General features: G+C 45.9%; 2 protein-coding genes across 4 annotated transcripts in view; one reads left to right on the top strand and one right to left on the bottom strand.

Moving 5' to 3' along the window:
• The window catches only part of gabrb3 (gamma-aminobutyric acid type A receptor subunit beta3), an 896,267-nt gene that overhangs the window by 186,297 nt on the left and 685,159 nt on the right, over positions 1 to 24,811 (top strand). The window lies entirely within an intron of this gene.
• Positions 1 to 24,811, bottom strand: part of gabra5 (gamma-aminobutyric acid type A receptor subunit alpha5) — a 109,553-nt gene that overhangs the window by 27,358 nt on the left and 57,384 nt on the right. For both annotated transcript variants that reach the window (XM_072477222.1, XM_072477221.1), the window contains exon 7: positions 6,769 to 6,912. In XM_072477222.1, coding sequence (XP_072333323.1) covers positions 6,769 to 6,912 — 144 coding nt within the window. The remainder of the gene's footprint in view (positions 1 to 6,768; positions 6,913 to 24,811) is intronic.

The raw sequence follows: 24,811 nt of genomic DNA, 5'->3' as shown, positions 1-24,811 counted from the left end.
CATGGACGAAGCATCCAACAACCAAACATCCAGGGGCTGGACCCCAGCACCGGGGACCATGTGGGACTGGGTCACGTCCCCTGGCGACTGGGACATGCTGTTGAGGCCCTCAGACATGGCCGTCACTGACTGAGCTACGCTTTGGACACCTCCACTCGTGCTGCTGAGGTTGTGCACCAGACTATCCATTGTGGTCGCCACCCTATCAGTGTTGTCCTCGGTGCCACACATTGCCGATGCCATCTCCTACACCCATGGCCAGGATTCTCCGCCCCCCTGCAGAATCCCTGGGGGGAGGTGCGAATCCCGCCCTGCCGCCGGCTGCCCTATTCTCCGGCGCTGTGTTTCGGGCGGTGGCGGGATTCCCGCCACGCCGGTCGGGCACCATTGACAGCGCCCCCCCCCGGCGATTCTCCGGGCCCCGATGGGCCGAGCGGCCATCCAGTTTTGGCCAGTCCCGCCGGCGTGAATTATTCATCTCACGCACGGCGGGACCTGGCAGGTAAGTGTGCGGGGGCAGTCCTCGGGGAGGGGCCGCGGGGGGAATCGACCCCGGGGGGGGGCGGGGGCCACTGTGGCTTAGCGCACGATTGGGGCCTACCGATCTGCGGGCGGGCTTGTTCCGTGGGGAGACTTCTTTCCTCCACGCCGGGCCCCTGTAGGGCTCCGCCATATTGCGCAGGGGCCGGAGCGGAGAAGAGAACCCCGCGCATGTGCGGAAATATGCCGGCCGGTCGGCGCATGCCGGCTGGAGCAGCGCCATCCCCTCCGGCATCCACCTCGTCCCCGAAGGTGGGGAGGATTCCTCACTTTCGGGGGCTGTTGACACTGGAGTGGTTGGTGGCGGTTTTCCCACCGGCATGGGGACTTAGTCCCCAGAAGGGAGAATCAGGACCATAGTATCTGGGCCTCCTTCAATCGGCTCTGGACCTGCTGGATGTCGCTGACATCCCCCTCGGGATATCTCGCCCTTTATCAACCACTATTTTAACATTATGACTTGATGTTGTTAAGTTTCCGTTCTTCTTTGTTATTTTTAGGCATTGCATCTACCAGGAGCGGCCTCTTTTAATTTGCCCAGCGTTAATTTCTGTTCTCAAAAAGACAACATAATGAGCCACTCCACCGATTGGATTCAGCCTCGTCTCTTGCCCGGTCAGGCAAACAGCGGTTTTAAGAATTAATTGAGAGATTCACTTTAATGGGATCAGGTACAAATGGGACCTCGCTGTGATGTACTATTCGGGAGGCAGCCAAAGGGTGGATTTTAACAAGGCGCTCGCTCCAGATAGGACGCATCCCCACACTCCAGACCAACCTTCCTTATTGACACTCGGGTTTGGGCTGGTGTGCTGCACAGAGTTCCAACTTCTGAAATAGCAGCGAGAGTATAATCAATCACACTGCAACATGTACCAAACAGGCTGTGAAACACACCGCGGACATTGCCTGCACACCACGTTGCCAGGAAGATAAGCTGTGCACCAGAACAGGTTTTAAAGAGGGATTTGGTTTTCACTGCTATTTAACTCTGCAAGTCCAGTAGCTGATTTGTTTTAAATAAATGGGTCACGGACAACGCGTGCAGCAAGTACTTTGGTTTGTGTGCTGTGCAACTCCTGATCTGTGTCCAATAGCGAGCTCAACAACTGCAGACACGCCACTGATGGCTGCTGCTCTGCTTGGGAAAAGCCGATTTTTAAATTTATTTTGTCCGCCGCTAATCCCCTTCTTGCAATCTGCACCCAGCAGCAGTGTGTGCACCACCTTCCCGGACATCTCGCCCGTCGCTCACGACCAAGCTTTGCACGCTGTCAACTCGTGGATCTCCTCCTCTGCCCAGAAACTTCATCATCATCGCCATCAGGCCGAGTTCACAAGACTCATTTCCATCCAGGGGTGAATCACATCGTCAGAGCGGTGCAATCTTGGAAGCGGCCCCAGAGTGGTGCAATGGGGATGTGTGCAACATCTGGGCTGATTTGGCCGGGTTGTCGCTACTCGTGTTGAAATTGTTGCTGCTTTAGGAAGAGTGGGTGGGGAGATAATGTTAGACGCACTGGCTCTCCTCCTTTGCATCTGGTTAACAGCCAACGGAGAACTACCATTCGTTGCAGAGAACAACGCGGCCATGATGGTCAATTGGTGAGTTCCAGCTTTTTTTCAAAAATAAATTTAGAGTACCCAATTATTTAGATTTTTTTTTTTTCCAATTAAGGGGCACTTTAGCGTGGCCAATCCACCTAACCTACACATCTTTGGGTTGTGGGGGTGAAACCCACGCAGACACTGGGAGAATGTGCAAACTCCACCCACTGGGCCAGGAGTCGAACCCGGGTCCTCAGCGCCATAGACTGCACTGCTAACCACTGTGCCGCCATGTCGCACAGAGTTCCCCAAGTGTGTGTCAGCATCTTTGCAGCTTGGTCTATTTTCTGAGCTGCACGGGAGCGGATTGGCCTTGAATGTTGCTGAGGATTAAACAATGGGTCGTTCGCCGTGTGGCTTTTCGCAGACAGGATTGTGGAACAGGCGGGAGGAGATCCGGAATGCGCATTCTAGAGGATGCTGCACTTGTAGAAGACACTGGTCAGGATCAGCTGGAGCATTGGCTACATTGCCACGTTTTAGAGAGGACACGAGCGCATTGGAGAGAGAGAGAGAGAGAGAGTGCAGGAGGAGGTTCAGGAAAATGGTTCCAGGGGTGAGAATTTTCAGTTATGAGGTCAGCTCCCTACAGTGCAGGAGGAGGCCATTTGGCCCATCGAGTCTGCACCGACCCTCCAAAAGAGCATCCTAGCTGGATCCACTCCCCTGCACCATCCCCGCAACCCCACCTAACCTGCACATCTTTGGACACCCAGGGGGCAATTTAGTTGGGACTCTTTGCCTTGGCGAGAAGGTGGCCGAGAGGAGATTTGAGAGGTGTTTAAAAATCACCATAGAATAGCTGAGCAGAGTAGATAAGGGGAGAAAGTTCCCCACTGCGGGGTTGATGGAGAACCAGAGGGCACAGAGTTAGAATAATTGGTAAAAGGAGCAAAATACTATGAGGAAAAACACCTTTTCACACAGCAGGTGGTAAGGGTCTGGAATACACTGCTGGAGGGTGTGGTGGAGGCAGGTTCAATCGAGGCATTCAAGAGGTAAGTAGATGAATATTTCCAAAGAAACAACCCGTGGGGGTATGGGGAGAAGGCTGGGGAATGGCACTGGATGAAATGCTCAGAGGACCAATGCAGACACGTTGGAAATAAGTGGAACAGGAAGAAAGATTGGATAGGTTGAGTGGCACGGTGGCTAGCACTGCTGCCTCACAGCACCAGGGACCCAGGTTCAATTCTGACCTTGGGTGCTTCTATGTAGAGTTTTCACTTTCTCCCAGTGTCTGTGTGGATTTCGTCCGGATGCTCCGGTTTCCTCCCACAGTCCAAAAAGATGTGCAGGTTAGGTGGATTGGTTATGCTAAATTGCCCCTTAGTGTCCAAACATGTGCAAGTTAGGTGGGGTTGTTCGGGGGGGGGGGGGGGGGGCTGGGGCTATGTAGGGTGCTCTTTCCGAGGGTCAGTGCAGACCTGATTGGCCACATGGCCTCCTTCTGCACTGTAGGGGTTCTATGGTTCTCCGTGAAACAGGGCGAGGCTGAGGGGAGATTTGATTGAGATGTAGAAATTTGTGAGGGTTGTGGATAGTGTCTGGTGGGAAGGGTCTAGTGGCTTCAGCAGAGGTCAGTGAAATAAGGTGCAGATTTAAAGTAATTGGTGGAAGGTTGAGATGAGGATTTTTATTCATTGGGGGTGGGTAGGGGTCAGGAACTCACTTCCTGAAAAGGATAAAGCCCTAGTCATTGAAAAGATGTCTGGACATGCACCTCAAGTGCTGTAACCTGCAGGGCCAAGGACCAAATGCTAGAAAGTGGGAATAGACTGGTTGGGTCATTTTTTGCAGAAATGATTAGGCCAAGGGGCCTCTTTCTGTGCCGTCAACTTTCTATGATGGAGGGTGGCAGGGTGGTACAGTGGTTAGCATTGCTGCCTCACGGTGCCAAGGATGCAGGTTTGATCCCAGCCCACATCATGTCCATGTGGAGTTTGCACATTCTCCCCGTGTCTGCGTGTGTCTAACCCCACAATTCAAAGATGTGCAGGGTAAGTGGATTGTTCCTTAATTGGAAAAAAAAGTATTGGGTACTTCAATAAAAAATAACTTTCTATGATGTGCTGAATGGCCTCTTCCTGCTCTGTAACGATTCTGTGAAAATTGTAACCGGGCTAGTTCAGTCAATATAAACCAATTGTCCCAAGTTTAAAATAAACAAGAGCCTCTGAATGGGGAATCCTCATAACCTCAGTGACATTCCTGGAATGGAATGTCATAGAAACAGAATCTGACTTCCTTGGCACTCTAAACCATGGCCTTGGAAATTATCAGGAGCATAAATAGGAAGGAGCTATTCCCCTTAGTAGAGGGATCAATAACCAGGGGCATAGATTTAAGGGGCAGGAAATTTAAGGAGGATTTGAGGAAAAAAAACTTTTCCCACCCAGAGGCTGGTGAGAATCTGGAACTCGCTTCCTGAAGGGATGGTCGGGGCGGGAACTCAGTAACATTTGGGCTGAGCAGTTGAAATGCCATTGCATGTAAGGCTATGGAGCAGGTGCTGGAAATGGGATTAGAATATATGGTTGTTTGATGGCCAGCACAGTGGGCCCCTTTAAAGGGCCTCTTTGATCTGTAAGACTCTGGCTCGAAATCACAGGAAATGTATAAATATTGACTTTTTTTACTGCAAGAATTGTTTTCATGATACAAATTAATCCAGTGCAACGACCCTGTTCTATCAGATTTGAGAGGCTGTATTCTTGGCCAATACTTTCTTTCGGCCGAAAGTAGCCGAAAATGCTACAGAATGTAAATCTTGACCTGCTCAGTATTTCCATCATTTAAAAAAAAACATATGCAAATCCTCTTATCTGATCTGGGGTGCGGGGAGGAGGAGCTCCTTTCCTCATTTGGTTTCAAATCATCATTTATGTGTATCTTTGTGAGGGTCGTGCCTGTGATTCGTTTGCGCCTATGTACCCACACATGTCAACACTCATTCTGAGATGACTTGGAGCTTCAAAGAAAATGCACTAACATGTATGTACCCAGTGCAAACGTGCGATTACAATTGGAAAGTGTCTGACTTGTGAACAGGAGGGTGAGTGTCTGCCCCTGTTTGGAGCTTTCACACATTAAGAGCCACTGGGGCCTGCGGGCTACATTATGACCCGCCCGCCGGCCGCCCATCATTTTGTTTCAAAGTCCCCAGAAATGAGTCTTTCTACCCAACCTCTTCAATAGCGTTGTAATCAGCCAGCTGCCGAACAAAATGCACATGCATTCCGAGCACAAGGGTGCAGATCTCCTTTGTAAACTCGGTACCAGAATCTCGGCAACATACCGGTCCAACACTGCACTTGGGAGGTACCAGTCTCAAACCAGCAGCGCAAGACCGTCAGTGTTGTACTAAAACCGATGGTAAATCCAGACCCTGCAAAACTTAAACTCAACATTAATCTTTAAACAGCAATGTTTTACTCAGCAGCCGATGTTGAATTTGATTGTAGTGAAGTTATTGGGGCACAGTCATATTAAACCTTCTACATTTCACACGCAAATCATTCGTGTATTTCTGATAAGTCGTCCCCAAAAGCAGGGAACGGTAAATACATTCCCTACAATATTGTTTTCTTAAAGTTACAATGCCAATGCAGCAGAGTGGACGGGCAACAAGTTCTCAATCCGTCTCTTTGCTTGCTTCAAAAAGCAATTCGAATTTAATCCAATCCATGCTCCCTACAAGAGAGACGTGCTGGATCCAAGCCCACGGGAACAGGCATTGTGCCCGACCTCTTGATCTTAACCAGAGTAAAAATTACGTGTCAAAAGTCAACTCATTTTAAAATCGAGCTGTGGTGGATTCCCGCCCTCGATGTAACACTCGCTGACCACATGTGTGAAATTGCAACACCAACAACCAATCAGAGAGTAAACGGGCGACCTCCATACCAATCCAAGGTTCACATGAGCACTTTATTGAACCACCACAGATTATCCAATCTGCATCCAAGATGAAAAATAAAATGTAATTTGCGCCCAGAGGAGGCACATTTTCTCTTGGCAACCTCATTTAATAGACACACCGACTGAGAACTTGAGAAGTGTGCTTCACCTGAGCATTTAATTCCAAATAAAAACTGGCTTGAGACAATTCACACCTCTTTAACCTATCTCTGGATCTGTAAAGACTTAACTACCTGCACATGCTCGTATTCAAAGCATTGTGTTGCATCTTTGAATTTGTCTATATATAGATGTTTCTGGAACCTACCTCTTCATTCACCTGAGGAAGGAGCAGTGCTCCGAAAGCTAGTGACATCGAAACAAACCTGTTGGACTTTAACCTGGTGTTGTAAGACTTGTGCTCACCCCAGTCCAACGCCGGCATCTCCACGTCACAAATAAAACGACAGACAGGTTTCACATCACACACAACACAAATCAGCGAAGGTTAGAAATCTCAAACAAAAAGCACCTTTAATTAATCCAATTAATTTTGCCACAGATGAAAATAATTGACTTTGTTTTTACAACTTGCATTTTAGTGGCAATTCAGTAACAGGGAGAAAAATAATGGCTCGGGGAATACTGCAATAAAAAGTGGACTGAAAAGTTAGATGGTTATATTTCATATCCTTGAGCAAAATCAGGTGTAAAACAGACCTGTGCTTGATGTGATAATTTCAGTTCCCACAGTTTGATGTAACAAGTCGTACTGATTCAGACGAGATCCATCCTCCGCCACAACCACAGATTTGTGAGATTCATTCTTCCAAGTATAAAAAACCTCAGAGGTCGGATAGGCGTCTGTTGGCAATCAGAGATTCAGAATGTTAGACAGTGCAGCAGGTTGAATGTGTTGGCGTGGCTGTGACTTTCCTGAGGTGGCCTGTGGGTGTGTGTGTAATTTGGAACAAGAGGATTCACTGATAGATTCTGCGTTGTAGCATGGGCCAGGGTTTTAGTGTTACTGATGTGGGTTCCCCCTCCCATCCCATCTCTCCCGGTTGGAGAACCTGTGGGAAGGATCCCTGCATTGCATCTGTGGACGAGGCCACAACTTGTCAATATCAAGCGTTCCAGCCACAATAGAGTGGAAATCCCACCAGCGGATACCTGCACAGTGGCTGCTCTCAGCAATGCTCCAAGACCCAGCCAGAGGATCCCATAAATACTGTGAGTGGGTTGGAAGTGGGGGTTCAGCGGAGAGGGGAGCTAGGGGATCGGAAGCAAGGGCAGAGAAATGGCTTTCACACGGCTGACCAGGCATCTATCCCACTCTTACCACCCATCAACGATGTGGCATTGGAAGGATTTGCAAGTTACTACTCAACCTGCCTGCCCACATTACAGATGCATGTTTTATGGCCACCATCATGTCTTGGGTGGGACTTGAACTCGGGAGCTTCTGGCTTAATGGTATGGTCACTGCCACTTATCCACAAGATCTCCAGGAGCAATGAGTAAACTAATTGACAGACGTACAAATAAATCGCTTTCACCTGGAAGGAGTGCTTGGAGCCTGGAGGGTGACCAGTGAGGAGGTAAAAGGGCAGGTGTCGCATCTCCCGCTTTGTATGTACAGGTGGAAAGGGGATAGTATGTTGGGATAATTGAGGAGTGGGCCAAGGTTTTGCGGAGATTATGGCCCATTCAGAATATTGAAAGGAGAGCAGATATGCTTTTTCAAAACATCACAAAGAGGGGGTAAAATGATGGTGTTGATCCTTGTGCAGAGGAAGGAGAGGACAGGGAGAATCCTATCATGGTTCTGGGAGGGGAGCAGAAGGGTATGAAATAGAATGGGCAGATTCAAGGGCCCTGACAATTACAATGGGTGGAAATCTTTGTTGAATAAAAATACATATTGTATAAAAAGGCCGGAATTCTCTGGCCATTCACTAGCGGTGGGATTCCCTTGTCCCACTGGCAGCGCAACCCCGCCCACGGGTTTCTCTCTGGCAAGAATTGGCGTCAGTGGGAATTCGCATTGACCGTGTCATGCGAGTCTCGCCACCAGCGAACAGCGCACTGCCTCCCACCTCTGAGCTCAGGGCTGGGGGGCTGGGGAATCCCGCCACATAGCATGGAAGGCGGCAGCATCAGAACAGATGTCGATGGGGGACAAAGTGAAGACCTTTGGTTAGGATAGCACCTGAGTTGGTGGACTTTAGGTGCATTTTGATAACCTGTGATTTTAATCCTCCACTCCAGACTCAAGCTGATCCCTCTATCCTCAGACCCTTGTATAGATTCATTAAAGCTCCAGGAACAGAACCTCGGGCGGGATTCTCCGGCCCCCCCGCCGGGTCGGAGAATCGCCGGGGGCTGGCGTGAATACCACCCCCGCCGGTTGCCGAATTCTCCAGCACCGGATATTCGGCAGGGGTGGGAATCACGCTGCGCCGGTTGGCGCCTCCCCCCCCCCCGGCGATTCTCCGGCCCGCGATGGGCCGAAGTCCCGCTGCTGGAATACCTGTCCCGCCGGCGAGAATCAAACCACCTCTCTTACCGGCGGGACAAGGCGGCACAGGTGGGCTCCGGGGTCCTGGGGGGGGGGGCACGGGGCGATCTGGCCCCGGGGGGTGCCCCCGCGGTGGCCTGGCCCGCGATCGGCGGGCGGGCCTGTGCCGTGGGGGCACTCTTTTCCTTACGCCTTCACCATGGTCTCCACTATGGCGGAGGCGGAAGAGACCCCCTTCACTGCGCATGCGCGGGGATGCCGTGAGCGGCCGCTGACGCTCCCACGCATGCGCCGCACGGCAAAGTCATTTCCACGCCAGCTGGCGGGGCACCAAAGGCCTTTCCCGCCAGCTGGCAGGGCGGAAATCAGTCCGGCACGGGCCTAGCCCCTCAAGGTGAGGGCTCGGCCCCTCAAGATGCGGAGAATTCCTCACCTTTGGGGCGGACTGATTCGTGTCGCTTTTGGCGCCGGTTGGCGGACATCGCGCTGATTGTGGAGAATCTCGCCCCTGCTCTTTCAATTCCGCATTTTACAACCTTTCAGACTCAACTGATGAGTTTAAAATTTCTGATTATAAACTCCGTCCCCAATTTGTTTTTGTAATGTTTGTTTTTGTTTGGCCGATTTTTGGTGATGGTTCAACAATTCACATTTACACCAATTTGACACATTGTTTATTTACTTGTCTCATTGGACCCTCCCTTTTGCCTTACGCATCATTCCTTTTGTCATTAATCGCTTGTGACTTCTACTCTACCATAGACCTTCCTTGATGACCTGCATCACAGGCGGGATTCTCCGCCCCCCACCCCCCGCTGGGCAGGAGAATCGGCGGGAGGCCGAATTCTCCGGCGCCGTTTTTTTGGTGGGGGAGGGAATCGTGCTGCACCGGTCGGGGGCCGTTGGCAGCGGGCCTCCCGGCGATTCTCCGCTCAGCGATGGGCCGAGCGGTCGCCCGTTTTCGGCCAGTCCCACTGGTGTAAATTGCACGGCAGGACCTGACTCTGGGAGGCCTGCGGAATCCTCGGGGGTGGGGGGGGGGGGGGATCTGGTCCCGGGGGTGGCCCCCACGGTGGCCTGGCCCGCGATCGGGGCCCACCGATCTGCGGGCGGGCCTGTGCTGTGGGGGCACTCTTTCCCTCCGCGCCGGCTGCTGTAAAGCTCCGCCATGGCCGGCGCGGAGAAGAAACCCCCTGTGCATGCGCAGGAATCACGCCAGCGGTTCTGGGAACACGCTGGCGCTCCTGCGCCAACTCCCGCCGGCCGGCGGAGGCCCTTCGGCGCCGGTTGGTGCGGCCAATCTCTCCAGCGCCGGCCGAGGCCCCGAAGGTGCGGAGGATTCCGCACCTTCCCGGCGGCCCAATGCCGGAGTGGTTCCCACCACTCTGGCGTCGGTACGGCCCGCCCGCCGGAGACTGGAGAATCCCGCCCCACACATCTCCAGCCTCCACCCTCTGTATTTACAGCTCTCAACTTAAATCACCAACCTGATACTTTAATTCTCTCTCCACATGTGCTGCCAGACCTGCTGAGTATTTCCAACATTTTCAGTTCACATTTGAGACTGGATCCTCGTCTAATGCCTTATTGAACGGACAGTAATGCTGAAAATGCTGTGCTCTCCAAAGATCACATGTAAGATAGAGTAATATAACTGGCCCACAAAAGGGAAAAGATTGGGGAAATCTACTTAAGAATGCAAGTAGAAATTCTAAAAGCACAAAGAACTTAAGAGATCCCTCAATTTCCTTGTTCATCGCTGTTGATATAATTGCCTGCAAAAGCAAAAGATATCATTCATCCAAATAAAGTGGGAAACATTCCAGTTCTGAAAAGCTAAATTTCTGATAACCAGTTGCATATCAAGTCCAGTGTAATTTGCACGAAACCATATTATCTCAGTACTGAAATGGATACAGTCAACCATTTATGCAAAATCAATTACTGTTTGAAGTACAAACAGGACTATCCAGCCCTTCAAATAAAGGAACATAACTAAAAGCAGCGCTGAAAGCATTTGGTGATAAATAAGTTAATAGATCAGTCCAATTAAACAATGTAATTAAAAGGACTAGACTGACTATAGTGTAATGAAATAATTACACACATAGAACAGACAGAGAGGTCGAGCTGATTTGGAGAAGTGATCTGTTTAGATCAGTAAAGTTGGAACATGGACCATGTAGCAAAATTTAATGGTTTGGATATTATGAAAATAGGTTTTCCACATTGCTCATACCACTGGTCACGTTACAATTTCTCCTGACTAGACAGCATCTCCAGTAACTGTTCCCTGGCTATATCCAAATGTTTTGAAGCAGCATTTACAAAATGACTGGCTGCTCTGTGAAAATTCGGGTAATGCCACACAGTGGCACAAGTGGTTAGCGCGGCTGCCTCACAGCACCACGGACCCCGGTTCATGTCCACTCTTGGGTGACGTGCCTGTGTAGAGTTCTCGCGTTCTCCCAAGTGTCTGCGTGGGTTTCCTCCTGGTGCCCCGGTTTCCCCTCACAGTCCAAAGACGTGCAGGTTAGGTGGATTGGCCTTGATTAATGTGCAGGGTTATGGGGATGGAACGGGGTGTGGGCTGAAGAAGAGTGCTGTTTCTGAGGGTTGGTGTAGACTCAATGGGTCGAATGCCCTGCTTCTGCACTGTAAGGAACCTATGAGCGAGGTGGAATATGAACAATTTCTTGAATATTTACATTTGCGCAGTGCAGCTGGAAGTTTTCATCGGTATTCACTACACTGATCAAACTGGTCATTTGTAGCATCACACAGTGAGTTTAAAAAGTAGCCCTTATTTGTTAAACATGCTGCAAGCTACAGAGTCAAATCACAATAAAAAATCCCATATTATATCCGCAGCCTGGGCTGAGTTTGGTGATTTCAATCAAGGGGGAAAAAAAAACTTGTTACGTTTGATGACACCAGCTCTCCGGTTAGGGATAGGTCAGCCGACCTATCTGACCTATTATGCAGTTGGAAATGCACAGATACAGACATCATGTAAAATCTCCCATTCTGGAAAAGTCCAGACATAAACACTGACTGCTTGGTTGGGTTGTGTTACTGGAGGGCATTTGTGGAACTGTACCCTAATCGCAAGTCAGTCCTCGTAGGAAAGGAGGGGACAGGAAAACAAGGATAGGGAGGGTAATGAACTTTCTGCTTTTAAATATCATCACGCAATCCTACACATTGTGCCATGTTTTAATCAGTTTTGCTATTAATCTGACTTGCAATAACATCAAAGAAATGATTGAAACTTTTAGTCCACCAAAATAAATACTTAAATTGTCAAATTTCAATTAGAATACTGTGATAGTGCATCATATTGAATGCACATATTTTGCGGGTTTACTGTAGCTAGTTCCCTTGATCTACTTGCTGTTATAATCTGCCAGTGCATGCAGCGTCACAATAACACTGATTGCACAAGTTGGTAATTCAGGCAAAAATTAATCTGACAAAATTCCCCATAATGTTTATAGTTTCCATTCCAGCAAATACTAGATGCCCTGAAGTGAGTTTAAACTCAACCTAATCTCATGCCTGGGAGGACTCAATTTCTGTTCACCTTCTGAACCTCGTGATGAGATTACTGCCTTGTAATCACTGGCAGGCATGGACTATTTCTTTTGTAATCTTGGATGGAGCAGGCTCTGCTGCCTTGAGACCCAGCCATAGTGTGTCACGACAACATTATTCGAATGATCCTACAGTGTAATTACAGCCCATCCGTGAATGGTCTGTCAGATTTTATTGGCCGCCTCCTGCAACTCGATCAGAGTATTGTCGAGTTATATGCATTTGCAAAGTAGGAATAACCATTCCCTTGCCTGTTTAATTGGCAAGCTTACAGGGACTAACGACTCATGCTGACAAGGGAAAGAAGAAAGCTTGCATTTCAAACTTTCGGGACATCCCAAAGTGTTTTACAACCACTTAATTACTTTTGAAGAATTTACCCTGTTGTAATGTAGGCAGCTAACATATGCACGGCAAGGTCCCACAAACAGCAATGAGATAAATCCAATTAATATTGTTTTTGTGACATTGGCTGAGGGATAAATACTAAAAAAGATGTGCACTGATATAGTGTCTTTCATGATCTTAGAATTTCCCCATAGCGTTTTACAGTAAATGAAATACGATTGAAGAACTGTCACGATTGTAATGTAGGAGGTGTTGCAGTCAATTTGTGCACAGCAAGTTCCCACAAATGGCAATGTGATAATGACCAGATAATTTGTTTTCAGTGATGTCAATTGAAGGATAATATTAGCTGGAACATTAACATCCGCCGAGAAAACTAGAATTGCATAATGGTGTTAGTTCAGGGAACCAGTTCTCAAAATGTTACCATGCTGATAACTAACATTGATTGTACTTACATAGGCACTGCACGCCAACAAGGCTTTTAATATATGCAGTTGGATCTCCCCATTGTCAATGAATAAAGAAGATACAGGGATAGATTTTCAACTCAGCCGCACTGGCACAAATTGATGCTACTGATCGATGGAAATAAAAATTAGGCGATGGATCCGCAACATCAGTTTTAGTGAACAGCAAGTTGAAAAGCTGCCCCGTGCTGTTGGATAATGGCAGGATGTGATACCTAATGTAATAAAGCAGATTGTCCCAAGCATTATTCACATTGGTTTGAAAGAACGTGCTGTATTTCAGATGAGGCCCCACTTGCCTCCTAACCCGTGGCACTATTCCAAAGAACAGCAGGTGAATTATCCTTGTTGTCCTGGCAGATATTTATCCCTCAATCATCATCGCAAGAATAGATTATCTGGCCAAGGTAACATTGCCATTTGCAGGAGATTGCCATGTGAAAATTAGTTGCAGAGTTCCTTATATTACAACAGCTTCAAATACTTCATTGACTGTATAAAGTATTTTTACAGATATTCAAATGGTTGTGCAAGGTCTTCTAACAATGATGTATCATCAATAAATGTTATAGAGCAGGGAGTGTAGCATTTGAAGGAATCACACTTTAAATATATAACTTTTAATATATTACTAGCACCTATCTCAGTGCTCAGGGTAAATCGGAGCACATATTACTTCATGACTTGAAACCATATAAGATATTGGGTGTCAGTCCTGGTTCTGTAATAGCATTGATTCAGAAAAGTGTGGCTTCAAGCCCCATTCCAGAGACCTGAGCACAAAATCTCGATTGATGCTTCCAGTGTTTTACTGAGGGAGTGCGGGGCACACTGTCAGAGGTGCTGTTTCTCGAGTGAGACATTTAACGGAAACCCCCTCTGCTCCCTCGCATGGTATTAATTGTTTCCACTTCCCTATACCAGCATCACTAAAGCCAGGGCTCGATGAAGCTTTGGCATGGACAGTGGTGGCGGTGGGGGGGGTCACTGATTACTGATTCTTCAAAGGAGTGGATTTGTTCTTCAAATTGCTTGGAGAGCTAAAAATAGAACAGGAGACCAGTGAGATTTGTTTTTCTTTAAACCGCTTATGGCACTTATATGGAAACTGGCATTGATGGCAATTAAACATCTGGACTACCGAGAATGGCAGAGACAGAACAGGGAGGGGTGTCAACTGGAGATCTGGGAGAGAGTGAAGAAGAGGTGAAAGAGAAGGCCATGCCCAGTCGGAAAGTCAGGGACTAGATTTTAATTAATGAAATATTCAAAAAGAGAAAACTTGCTTGGTACAATACTGCAAACATTCCCCATATTGCATCAACTCAGATTAACAAGTCTTCTTGCCTCTGGTTTTGACCTAAAATAATAAACTAAACTGTTCACCCAAACTTTTAGATATTCTGTGCTGGCTTCTTGCTAATCACAAGAAAGCACAAAATACTTGGCCTCCGGACATTCCAAAGGACTCAAAAGTTTGAAAGGACTTGTGATGTGTAGTCACTGTTATAGTTTCGGATGCATGACAACCAACTTGCACTCAGCAAATTTCCGCAAACAATAATGTGATAATGATCAAACAATCTGCTTTAGTGATGCTGGTTGAGGGATAAATATAGGGAAGTAGAAACAATTAATGCCATGCGAGAGAGCAAAGGGGGTTTCCGTTAAATGTCTCACTTGAGAAACAGCACCTCTGACAGTGTGCCCCGCACTCCCTCAGTACAACACTGGAAGCATCAATCGAGATTGTGTGGTCAGTGCTCTGGAATGGGGCTTGAAGCCACACTTTTCTGAATCAGTGCTATTACAGAACCAGGACTGACACCCAATATCGTACATGGTTTCAAATCATTATGTAATTGAGATAATTTGTAAAACACGGGCATTAGAACAGAAGTGGGCCATGCAAGTCTGTTCTGCCAATTAATTAGATAACGTGCTGGATTTTCTGGCCATTCACGCTAGTGGCATCTTATAGTCCCACCGGTACAACCCCCCCCCCCCGCTGCAGGTTTCACAGCAGTGAGCCCTGCATTTAACAGGAAGCCCCATTGACGACAGCGGGACCAGAGGTTCCCGCCGTCAGCCACTGGTGAGCCGCATCTGCTGCTGTAAAACACGTCGTGGAGGGGAGGAAATTTAAACTTCATTTACCTGCCTGCACTCCCTATCCCCTTAATATTTCTACCCAGCACAATCCGTGAATTTCAATCTTGAAAAATCTACAACGGCTGTGAAATAGCTGCATCGCCAAGAACATTTTCCAGATAAATACTATTCAGTTTGTGTGTGACAGGCAGCCCACTAACCATAGCCCACAAATGCAAACACTTGAGGGTTGGAATGCCAGGCTAGACTGGGATTCACACTCACTGGATCTCAATCGTCATCAAGACTACTGAAGAGAAGAGAAACAGGCTATTTGGCCCATCTGGTATATGTGTATCTACATTTTTGTTTTTATTCATTCACGGGACATAAGCGTCGCAGGCTGGGCCAACATTTATTGCCCGTCCCTAATTACCCTTGATGGGGCAGTTAAGTGTCATTAAGTGTCAACCACTCTGCTGGAGTCGCATCTAGGCCAGACCAGGTAAGGGTGGCAGATTTCCTTTCCTAAAGGGCATGAGTGAAACCAGATGGGTATTTTATGACAATCGACAATGGTTTCATGGTCGTGATTAGACATTATTGCATTCAAATTCCACCATCTGCCATGGCAGGATTTGAACCTGACTCCCCAGAGCATTTGTCTGGGTCTCTGGTTATGTCCAGTGAAAATACCACTGTGCAACCGCCTCCCCCAGACTGCTGGTCTTTAAGCTTGACACAAGCCTCCACTTACCCCGCTGGTCCAGGCTTATAGATGGAATGCTGTGCAGCAACAAGAAAATTGGGGTGGGTGGAAGGAGGAAGACAACAAATTAACAGAGAGTTTCGGTGACCAGCTTTTTGTATGAGAATTTTGCAGTTGTGTAAAATTCCATATCAATACCTAAATATTTTATCTATATGCATGAGATTAACAGCTGGGAGCTAATCATTTTCACCAGTCTTCATTTAGGTAGCCTGAATAATAATCCATCTTGTTTCAATACTGTCTGAACTGCTCTGCAGTTCTTCCATTTTCTGCGTTTAAGCATATGGGATTTTGAAAAGAATAAATGTAGCATTCAGACCACATTCAACATCAGGCATTGGCACGAAAATAGAATAAATGAGTTTGTAGCTCATTGAGTAAAGGCTCCTCTTGAGCGACAGTTCATTTGCCCAATTATAATTATGATGATAGGTAGACTATCATCTGTATATAGTATGAGTAGATCATCATCATCTTATGTGTATTATAAGTTAGATGTTTTACTACTGTAGTTCTAGCATCCAACCAGCAGGTGATGAGAGTATGCAGGCACTTGACCCGAACGTACAGTGTTCCAAAGTGTTAGTAAGGAGTTCATAGCAGTATTAGAGTAGCTCTGTAGTATCTTAGTGTAAGTTAGTGTTAGACCATTATTTCCAACTGTATTGATTTTAAACATTATAGTAATCCTTTCGAGTAGTGTTAGTAATAAATAGTTTTGTTGTAAAACAAAGTCTAATGTTCTTTGTTAACAATACCACATCAAGATTCAACATCAGCATAATCAAAGAACATTACAAGAATAAGGATTATTGGTAATGCCATTGAAATGTTAAACCGAAGTAAGGGTGAGCTGTTTTTGATATTAAACAGCATCACTTTCCATTTTTAGTTTGTACTTGGCCCTGAAGGGCGCACTTTAATGGGTCGGTGCAGACTCGATGGGCCGAATGGCCTCCTTCTGCACTGGATGTTCTATGTTCTGAACTTTTCAGAGCTGCACCTGGAGTTATTAATAATTCGAGCATCTACAGTATTTATTAATAATGATGTTGGCTGACTAAGGATGATTGCATGCAAACAGAAGAATGTAATTCAATTGAGGTTGGCACAGTTTTCTGGTGATCTGTGACTGAACTGGAACATTTAGGCTACTGTTTCCATCTGAGTACAGGTCGATAGTCTTGCCAGCTGTCCAACACCATGCTCTTATAGTTTAGCTGCAACAATGCAACAGATTATTCAATTGTGGAAGGAAATCGGAAAAAACCGTATACTGATCTTAGCCGATGTTTCTAGCAGGGATCTCTTGGTAGTAATTAATAGTAACAAAGCTAGCCTGTTTATCTTCTCAGTCATGTTGTTATGATAATATAAGGGCACCAACATGTCGATATGATGATATAGAGCCACCAGAAGGGAGTGTGCAAATGTGTTGTGGGTTCATGTATTTAGACCAGCACAAGAGCTGATAAACATAGATAGAAAGCTCAAAGACATCAGAAGCAGAGCTGCTCAAAAGAAAAAGTGAAAAAAAGACTTGATTGTACAACACACTTACAAATTTGATATTCCTTGCGCATTTTAAAAAAAAAAATTCATTCATGGGATGTGGGCGTTGCTGGTTGGACCAGCATTTATCATAGATTATCATAGAATTTACAGTGCAGAAGGAGGCCATTCGGCCCATCGCGTCTGCACCGGCTATTGGAAAGAGCACCCTTCCAAGGTCAACACCTCCACCCTATCCCCACAACCCAGTAACTCCACCCAACACCAAGGGCAATTTTGGTCACTAAGGGCAATTTATCATGGCCAATCCACCTAACCTGCACATCTTTGGACTGTGGGAGGAAACCGGAGCACCCGGAGGAAACCCACTCACACACGGGGAGGATGTGCAGACTCCGCACAGGCGGTGACCCAAGCCGGAATTGAACCTGGGACCCTGGAGCTGTGAAGCAATTGTGCTATCCACAATGCTACCGTGCTGCCCATTTATTACCCATTCCTGAGGGCATTTAAGAGTCAACCACATTGCTGTGGATCTGGAGTCACATGTAGGTCAGACCAGGTAAAGATGACAGAATTCAAGTGAACCATGCGTTTTTATGACAATCAATTCATGGTCATCTTTAGATTTTTAAAATTGAATTCAAATGTCACCATCTGCCACAGCAGGTTATCAGAGGATGACTCTGAGTCGTTAGACAAATAATCCGGTGACACTACCACTACGCCACTGCATCCCCCCATAAATGACAACATCCTCTAGGGGCATTGAAGCCAAAGGTCGCACCTTAACAGCTGTCACAGCTAATATGGAACTAGAGACCTTCTGATCTTTCTGGCTTGATGTGACTCTAGCTGATGAAAGTACCCAATGACTCATTAGTGGAGGATTGACGTTTTTTTTAAGTGATTCCTTTTATAGGGTGTTTTAATTTAGGCTTTGTAATACAGATTAAAGATTTTTACTTATAAAGTAAGAGACTGCAGCTTTTCCATTCAGAATATTGAAATATCACTTCAAATATATCCCCAGAGAATTCCGTCATTAATCTGGTCAGGTCTGTGATTCCTGTTAATAAATCAAATAATTTCAATATTTAATGCCTTACCAGCAATTTTAATTGTACTGACTAGATTGAGAAATAATCAAATACAAGAAAATAAATGTTCTTGTGCATTCATTAGTCACACTATTCATTAATGACTCGGATGATGGCATAGAAAATCGTATATGGAAATTTGTGGATGTTCCAAGTTAGGTAGCATTATAGACAGCCTAGATGGAGATGTTGACGGACTAGGTGAATGGACAAAATCGTGGCAGATGGAGTTTAATATAAGCAAGTGTGATGCTATCCATTTTGGACCAAAAAAAGGGATAGAGCAGAGTACATTTGAAATGGGAAGAGGTTAGCTGCAGCGAATGTCCAAAGAGAATTGGGGGTTCAGTTGCACAGGTCCTTAAAATACCAGGAACTAGTGCAGAAAACAATAAAAAGGCTAATGGAATGCTAGCCTTTATATCTAGAGAACTGGAATATAAAGACACAGGGGTTACACTGCAGCTATACAAAACCCAGGTTAAACCACACTTGGGAGTACTGTGAGCATCTCTGGCAACCACGCCTCAGGAAGGATATTTTGGCCTTGGAGGGAGTGCAATGTATGTTTACAAAAATGATACCTGGATTTCAGGGTTTGAGTTATGAGGAAAGGTTACTCAAATTAGACCCGTTTTCGCTAGAAATTAGAAGGTTAAGGGGTGATCTGATTGAAGATATTAACAGGGAAAGACACGGAAGGTAAAGATAAACTATTTCCACTGGTTGCAGATTCTAAAACCAGGGGGTATAGTCTAGAAATTAGGGCTAGACCGTACAGGGGTGAAGCTAGGAAGCACTTCTTCACTCAAAGGGTGTTAGAGGTTTCAAACTCTCTCCCACAAACAGCAGTTGAAGCTAGTTAATTTTAAATCTGAGATAGATTTTTGTGAAGCAAAAATATTAAAGGATATGGGCCAAAGGCAGGTTTATTGAATTCGGCCACAGAACAGCCACAATCTCATTGAATGGCGGGACAGTCTTGAGGGGCTGCATGGCCTACTGTTTTTATGTTCCTATTATATTAATTCACAAACTATCATCCAAATCATTTATTTAATTTAAAAATATGCTTTCCATCTCTGAATGCAACATTTATTATTTTCAAAATCCCAAAAGCTTAAACGCAGAAAATGGAAGAACTGCAGAGCAGTTCAGACAGTATTGAAACAAGATGGATTATTATTCAGGCCACCAGACCAGTGTCCTCCCAGATATATAAATACTGCTTGACTTTGCTGTGCATTGCCTTCATTTTAAAAAATCAGTTTTTCAATACTTAAAATGCAACCATCAAGTTGCCTTTTGACAGCCTGGGAACATAATTTCAGAACTGTTCTTCACAGTGATAGTTTTCCATAGAGATTCTTCCTTTGTCATTAGCTAGGCAAATCTTCCAGTCTCATTTTATCTCCTTATGAATTCAGTCTTTTCCATCAGAGCGCACGCTCCCTCCTGCATGGTGAACCATAACATCTTGTTGCCTGTAGCTTCTCTCTCTCACTCCTTTCTTTCTTTCTTTCTTTCTCTCTCTCCAAGATCCTAGCATTTTTAACCTTGGCTGAGATTTTCCAGGGATAATCGAGACTCCCCTCTCCAAGTCCATCTCCATAGCAACATGAATCACATGCATGATTAGCTGTCCTCAAGACCCCAACACTTCACCTTGGAAATAAACAAACTGTTTACAACCCGGTTTTCACAACATTTTCTGGGATAGATACTCTCAGTCCATCCACTGTTAACACACAGACTTCTGTCGTTGTCTCCAAATATAAATACCTTGTAGCTTCTTCTCAGTACACCCATTAGGGACGAAAGGGTAATATGTGCGTCGAGCCAGATGACATTGGCCGGTTGTTAAATGAATACTTCACATCGGTCTTCACTGAGAAGGAGGATGTGGGTGTAGAATTCGGACAGATGGTCTGCGACGTTATTGAACAGTTTAACATCAGGAGTGAGGCGGCACTGGAGGTTTTGGCGGGCTTAAAGTGGGCAAGTCTGGATGAGTGTATCCCAGGCTGCTGTGGGTGACAAAGGAGGAAATTACAGGGGCTCTGTCCCAAATCTTCAATTTCTCTCTGGCCACAGGGGAGGTGCCAGTGGACTAGAGTACAGCTAATGTGGTCCCACTTTTCAAGAAGGGTGGTAGAGCTAAACCAGGGAATTACAAACCAGTGAGTCTCACATCAGAAACTATTGGAGAAAATTCTGAAGGACAAAATCAATCTCCACTTGGAGAGGCAAGGTTTGATCAGGGATAGTCAGCATGGCCTTGTCAGAGGGAGGTCATGCCCAACAAATTTGATTGAAATTTTGAGGAGGTGACAGGTGTGTAGATGAGGGTAGGACAGTTGATGTAGTTTATATGGATTTCTGCAAAGCCTTTGCCAAGGTCCAGCATGGGAGACTGAGACTGCTGAAGAAGGTAAAAAGCACATTAGATCCAAGGTAATGTGGCAAGTTGGATCCAAAATTGGCTTAGTAATAGGAGGCAATGATTGGAGGCTGGTGCCCTGTAGCATACCACAAGGATCAGTATTGGTTCCTTACAGTTTGTGATGCCTACTTCTACTCCTAATTCCTATGTTCCTATAGAGGTCAAGAGGTAGATTTGAGACCCGGAAAAGATCAATCATGATCTAATTGAATGTCAGAGGAGGCTTGAAGGGCTGAATTGTCTACTTCTCATTAGATTATCATAGATTATCATATAATTTACAGTGTAGAAGGAGGCCATTCAGCCCATCGAGTCTGCACCGGCTCTTGGAAAGAGCACCCTACCCAAGGTCAACATCTCCACCTATAACCCAGTAACCCCAACCAACACTAAGCGCAATTTTGGACACTAAGGGCAATTTATCATGGCCAGTCCACCTAACCTGCACATCTTTGGACTGTGGGAGGAAACCGGAGCACCCGGAGGAAACCCACGCACACACTGGGAGGATGTGCAGACTCCGCACAGACAGTGACCAAAGCCGGAATCGAACCTGGGACCCAGGAGCTGTGAAGCAATTGTGCTATCCACAATGCTACCGTGCTGCCCTTCTGCTCCTGTTTCTCATCAAAATGATATAGAAGACAATGTGTGGGGGATGAAAAACAAGTTTTTAGATGACAGGAAGATTGGCTAGGTTGTTGACCGTGAAGAAGAAAGTCTTGGGTTACAGGAGGATATAGACAGATTGGTCATAGAATCATAGAATTTACAGTGCAGAAGGAGGCCATCGAGTCTGCACCAGCTCTTGGAAAGAGCTCCCTACTTAAACCCACGCCTTCACTCCATCCCAGTAACCCCATCTATTGCTTTGGACACTAAAAGGCAATTTAGCATGGTCAATCCACTTAACCTGCACATGTTTGGACTGTGGGAGGAAACCGGTGCACCCAGAGAAAACCCACACAGACACGGGGGGAAAGTGCAAACTCCACACAGACAGTCACCTGAGGCCGTAATTGAACCCGGGACTCTGGAGATGTGAGGCAGAAGTGCTAACCAGATGGGCAGATCAGTGGCTGATGGAATTTAACCACAAAAAGTGCGAGGTGCTGCACTTCATAAGGAGTAACACAACAAGGGAGTACTCAATGAATGGCAGGACACTAGGAAGCTCAGAGTAACATGCATCTTGGGGTGCTTGACCACAGATCTCTGAAGGCAGCAGGAAAGTTGAATAGGGTAGTTAGGGCACACAGGACACTTGTCTTTATCGGTCGTGGCATAGATTATAAGAGCAGGGAGAGTATGTTGGAGCACTGTTCAGTTCTGGTTACTGCACTGAAGGCAGGACGTGATTGCACTAGAGAGAGTGAAGAGAAGATTCACCTGGATGTTGCCTGTGATGGAGCCTTTTAACTCTGAAGAGTGGCTGGATAAGCTCGGGTTGTTGTCTTTGGAGCAGAGAAGGCTGAGAGGGGACCTGATTGAGGTGTGTAAAATTATGAGAGGTATGGACAGGGTGGATAGAAAGCGGCTATTCCCCCTAGTTCAAAGGTCAATAACAAGGGGGCATAGTGCACCAGGGTTTCGAGAGGATTTGAGGAAAAATACTTTCACCCAGAGGGTGATGGATATCTGGAATGAACTGCTTGGGAGTACTGCTTTTATTTGAAGAAGGACCCCTCACAATCTTTAAGCGACTTGGATGAGCACTTGAAATGTTGTAACACTCAAGGCTGGAAGTGGGATTAGTGTAGATTTAGAATTTTGTTGTCGGTGCAGGCTTGATGGCCCAAAGGGCCTCTTCTGTATTGTTTGACTCTATGAACAAGCGGGGCCTCATTTAATCCCTAACAATCAAACCACCGAGAATTGCTGTCAAACAGACGTCAGAACAGGTCACATGACTCGCTTCATTTCACTTTAAGGTAAAGACTTAGTTTCAAAACATAATCTTACAAATGTGAATTATAACATCAGTAACCATATCAAGACCAACTAATCCTTTAATTGCCACTTAACTGTTAGTCAAAGTGTAAAATGCTGGATCTTTTGGGTCTTTTGAAGCTCAGCATTCAAAATGGGCTCAGCGGTCATAACAGCCCGTCTGCAGGAACAAATGCAATTTTTTCCCCAAAGCTACACCAGATAGCCTGTCAATCAAAGTACTCCAATCGTGTATACTTTTACTGCAGTCCAGATTTTCTTTTATTTTTCAAGTGGAGATTTAAATAACTTCAGATCATGACCCTTAAAACAGATCTTATGCACCCTTCAAGAGCGTTCGTATCTCCTCACAATTTTTGACTCTCACACTACAGGTTAAGGACTTGGGGATAGTTAAAACGTAATCTGTTTGAAACTCAGCACTAAACCTCAGCACCATTTTCAAATAACCCAGCAGATTCATGTTTGTGCCAATGCAGTTGATGCTCCGCCCCCTTCCCCCACTGAAGAGTATTATTGTATCGGCTGGAAATCAGTGTGGGACATTTGTATAGGGTGCACAAACCCCTCTGAACACCAACATTTAGTAGTAATTCTAAATAAAAATCTACTTTTCGATTCTTCCTACCAAAGTGCATAATTCCATAGTTTCCAACATTATACACTACCTTCCATCTCCTTGCCTGATCACTTATCTGTTCCAAAGCCCTTTGAAACCATTGTACTCTCCTCCGTTTATTTTCACACCTAGATTTGTCTAATTAGTAAACTTGGATATATTACATTCAGTCCCTTCATCTAAATTATTGATATAAATTGTAATTAGCAGAGGCTCAAGCACTAATCCTTGTTGCTCTCCACTATGTACAGCTGCCAGCCTGAAAATTAGCCTTTTATTCCGACACTGTTTTCTATCTGTCAACAATTCTCTATCTGTACTAATATATTGTACTACACTTAATCTCATGAGCCCTAATCTATTTTAATGAACTCTTGTGTGGCACTTTATCAAATGCCTTCTGAAAATCCATTACTTCCCTCGTATCTAACCTGCTAGCGGCCTCTCAAAAATAATAATAATAACAATCTTTATTGTCACAAGTAGGCTGACATTAACACTGCAATGAAGTTACTGTGAAAAGCCCCTAGTCGCCACATTCCAGCGCCTGTTTGGTACACAGAGGGAGAATTCAGAATGTCCAATTCACCTAACAGCACGTCTTTCGGGGCTTGTGGGAGGAAACTGGAGCACCAAGAGGAAACCCATGCAGACATGCAAACTCTAATGTATTTGTACAACTTCCTCTTAACAATACAATGGTGACATTCTTTAATCACATTGCCCTACCTATTGCCTTGGGAATAGATTCTAGCATTGATATCAGATGCATGGGCCGATAGTTTCCTGTTTTCCAGCACAGTTTAAATGGAGTCCATCCCAATGGATGGCTCTCTTTCCCAGCACTGGCGCAGTGCCTATAGTGAATTGAAACCCTTGCCTCCCCCACCATAATTTTACCCGCTCATTTAAATCTGAAATAGATTTGTCCCTCTGCCAATTTGAATGTGGCTCAGGCAATATTAGAGGGAGGAAGTGTATTGCAGCAGTATTGTTACTGGGCTAGTAATCCAGAGACCTAGACTCATGCTCTGCGGACCCGGGTTCGAATCCCCCCATGCCAAACGGTAAATTTGAATTCAATTAAAATCTGGAATTAAAATTCTAAAGGTGATCAAGAACAAAGAACAATACAGCACAGGAACAGGCCCTTCGGCCCTCCAAGCCTGTACCGGTCATGACACCATACCTTGGCCAAAACCCTCAGCATGTCCTTGTTCCATATCCCTTTACACCCATCCTATCCATATATTTGTCAAGATGCCTTTAGAATGCTGTTAATGTATCTGCTTCTACAACCTCCCCTGGCAACGCGTTCCAGGCACACACCACCCGACTGCGTA

Source organism: Scyliorhinus torazame, chromosome 15, assembly GCF_047496885.1.
Source record: "Scyliorhinus torazame isolate Kashiwa2021f chromosome 15, sScyTor2.1, whole genome shotgun sequence".
NCBI classification, from domain to species: domain Eukaryota; kingdom Metazoa; phylum Chordata; class Chondrichthyes; order Carcharhiniformes; family Scyliorhinidae; genus Scyliorhinus; species Scyliorhinus torazame.
This window is presented reverse-complemented; position numbering and strand designations above follow the sequence as displayed.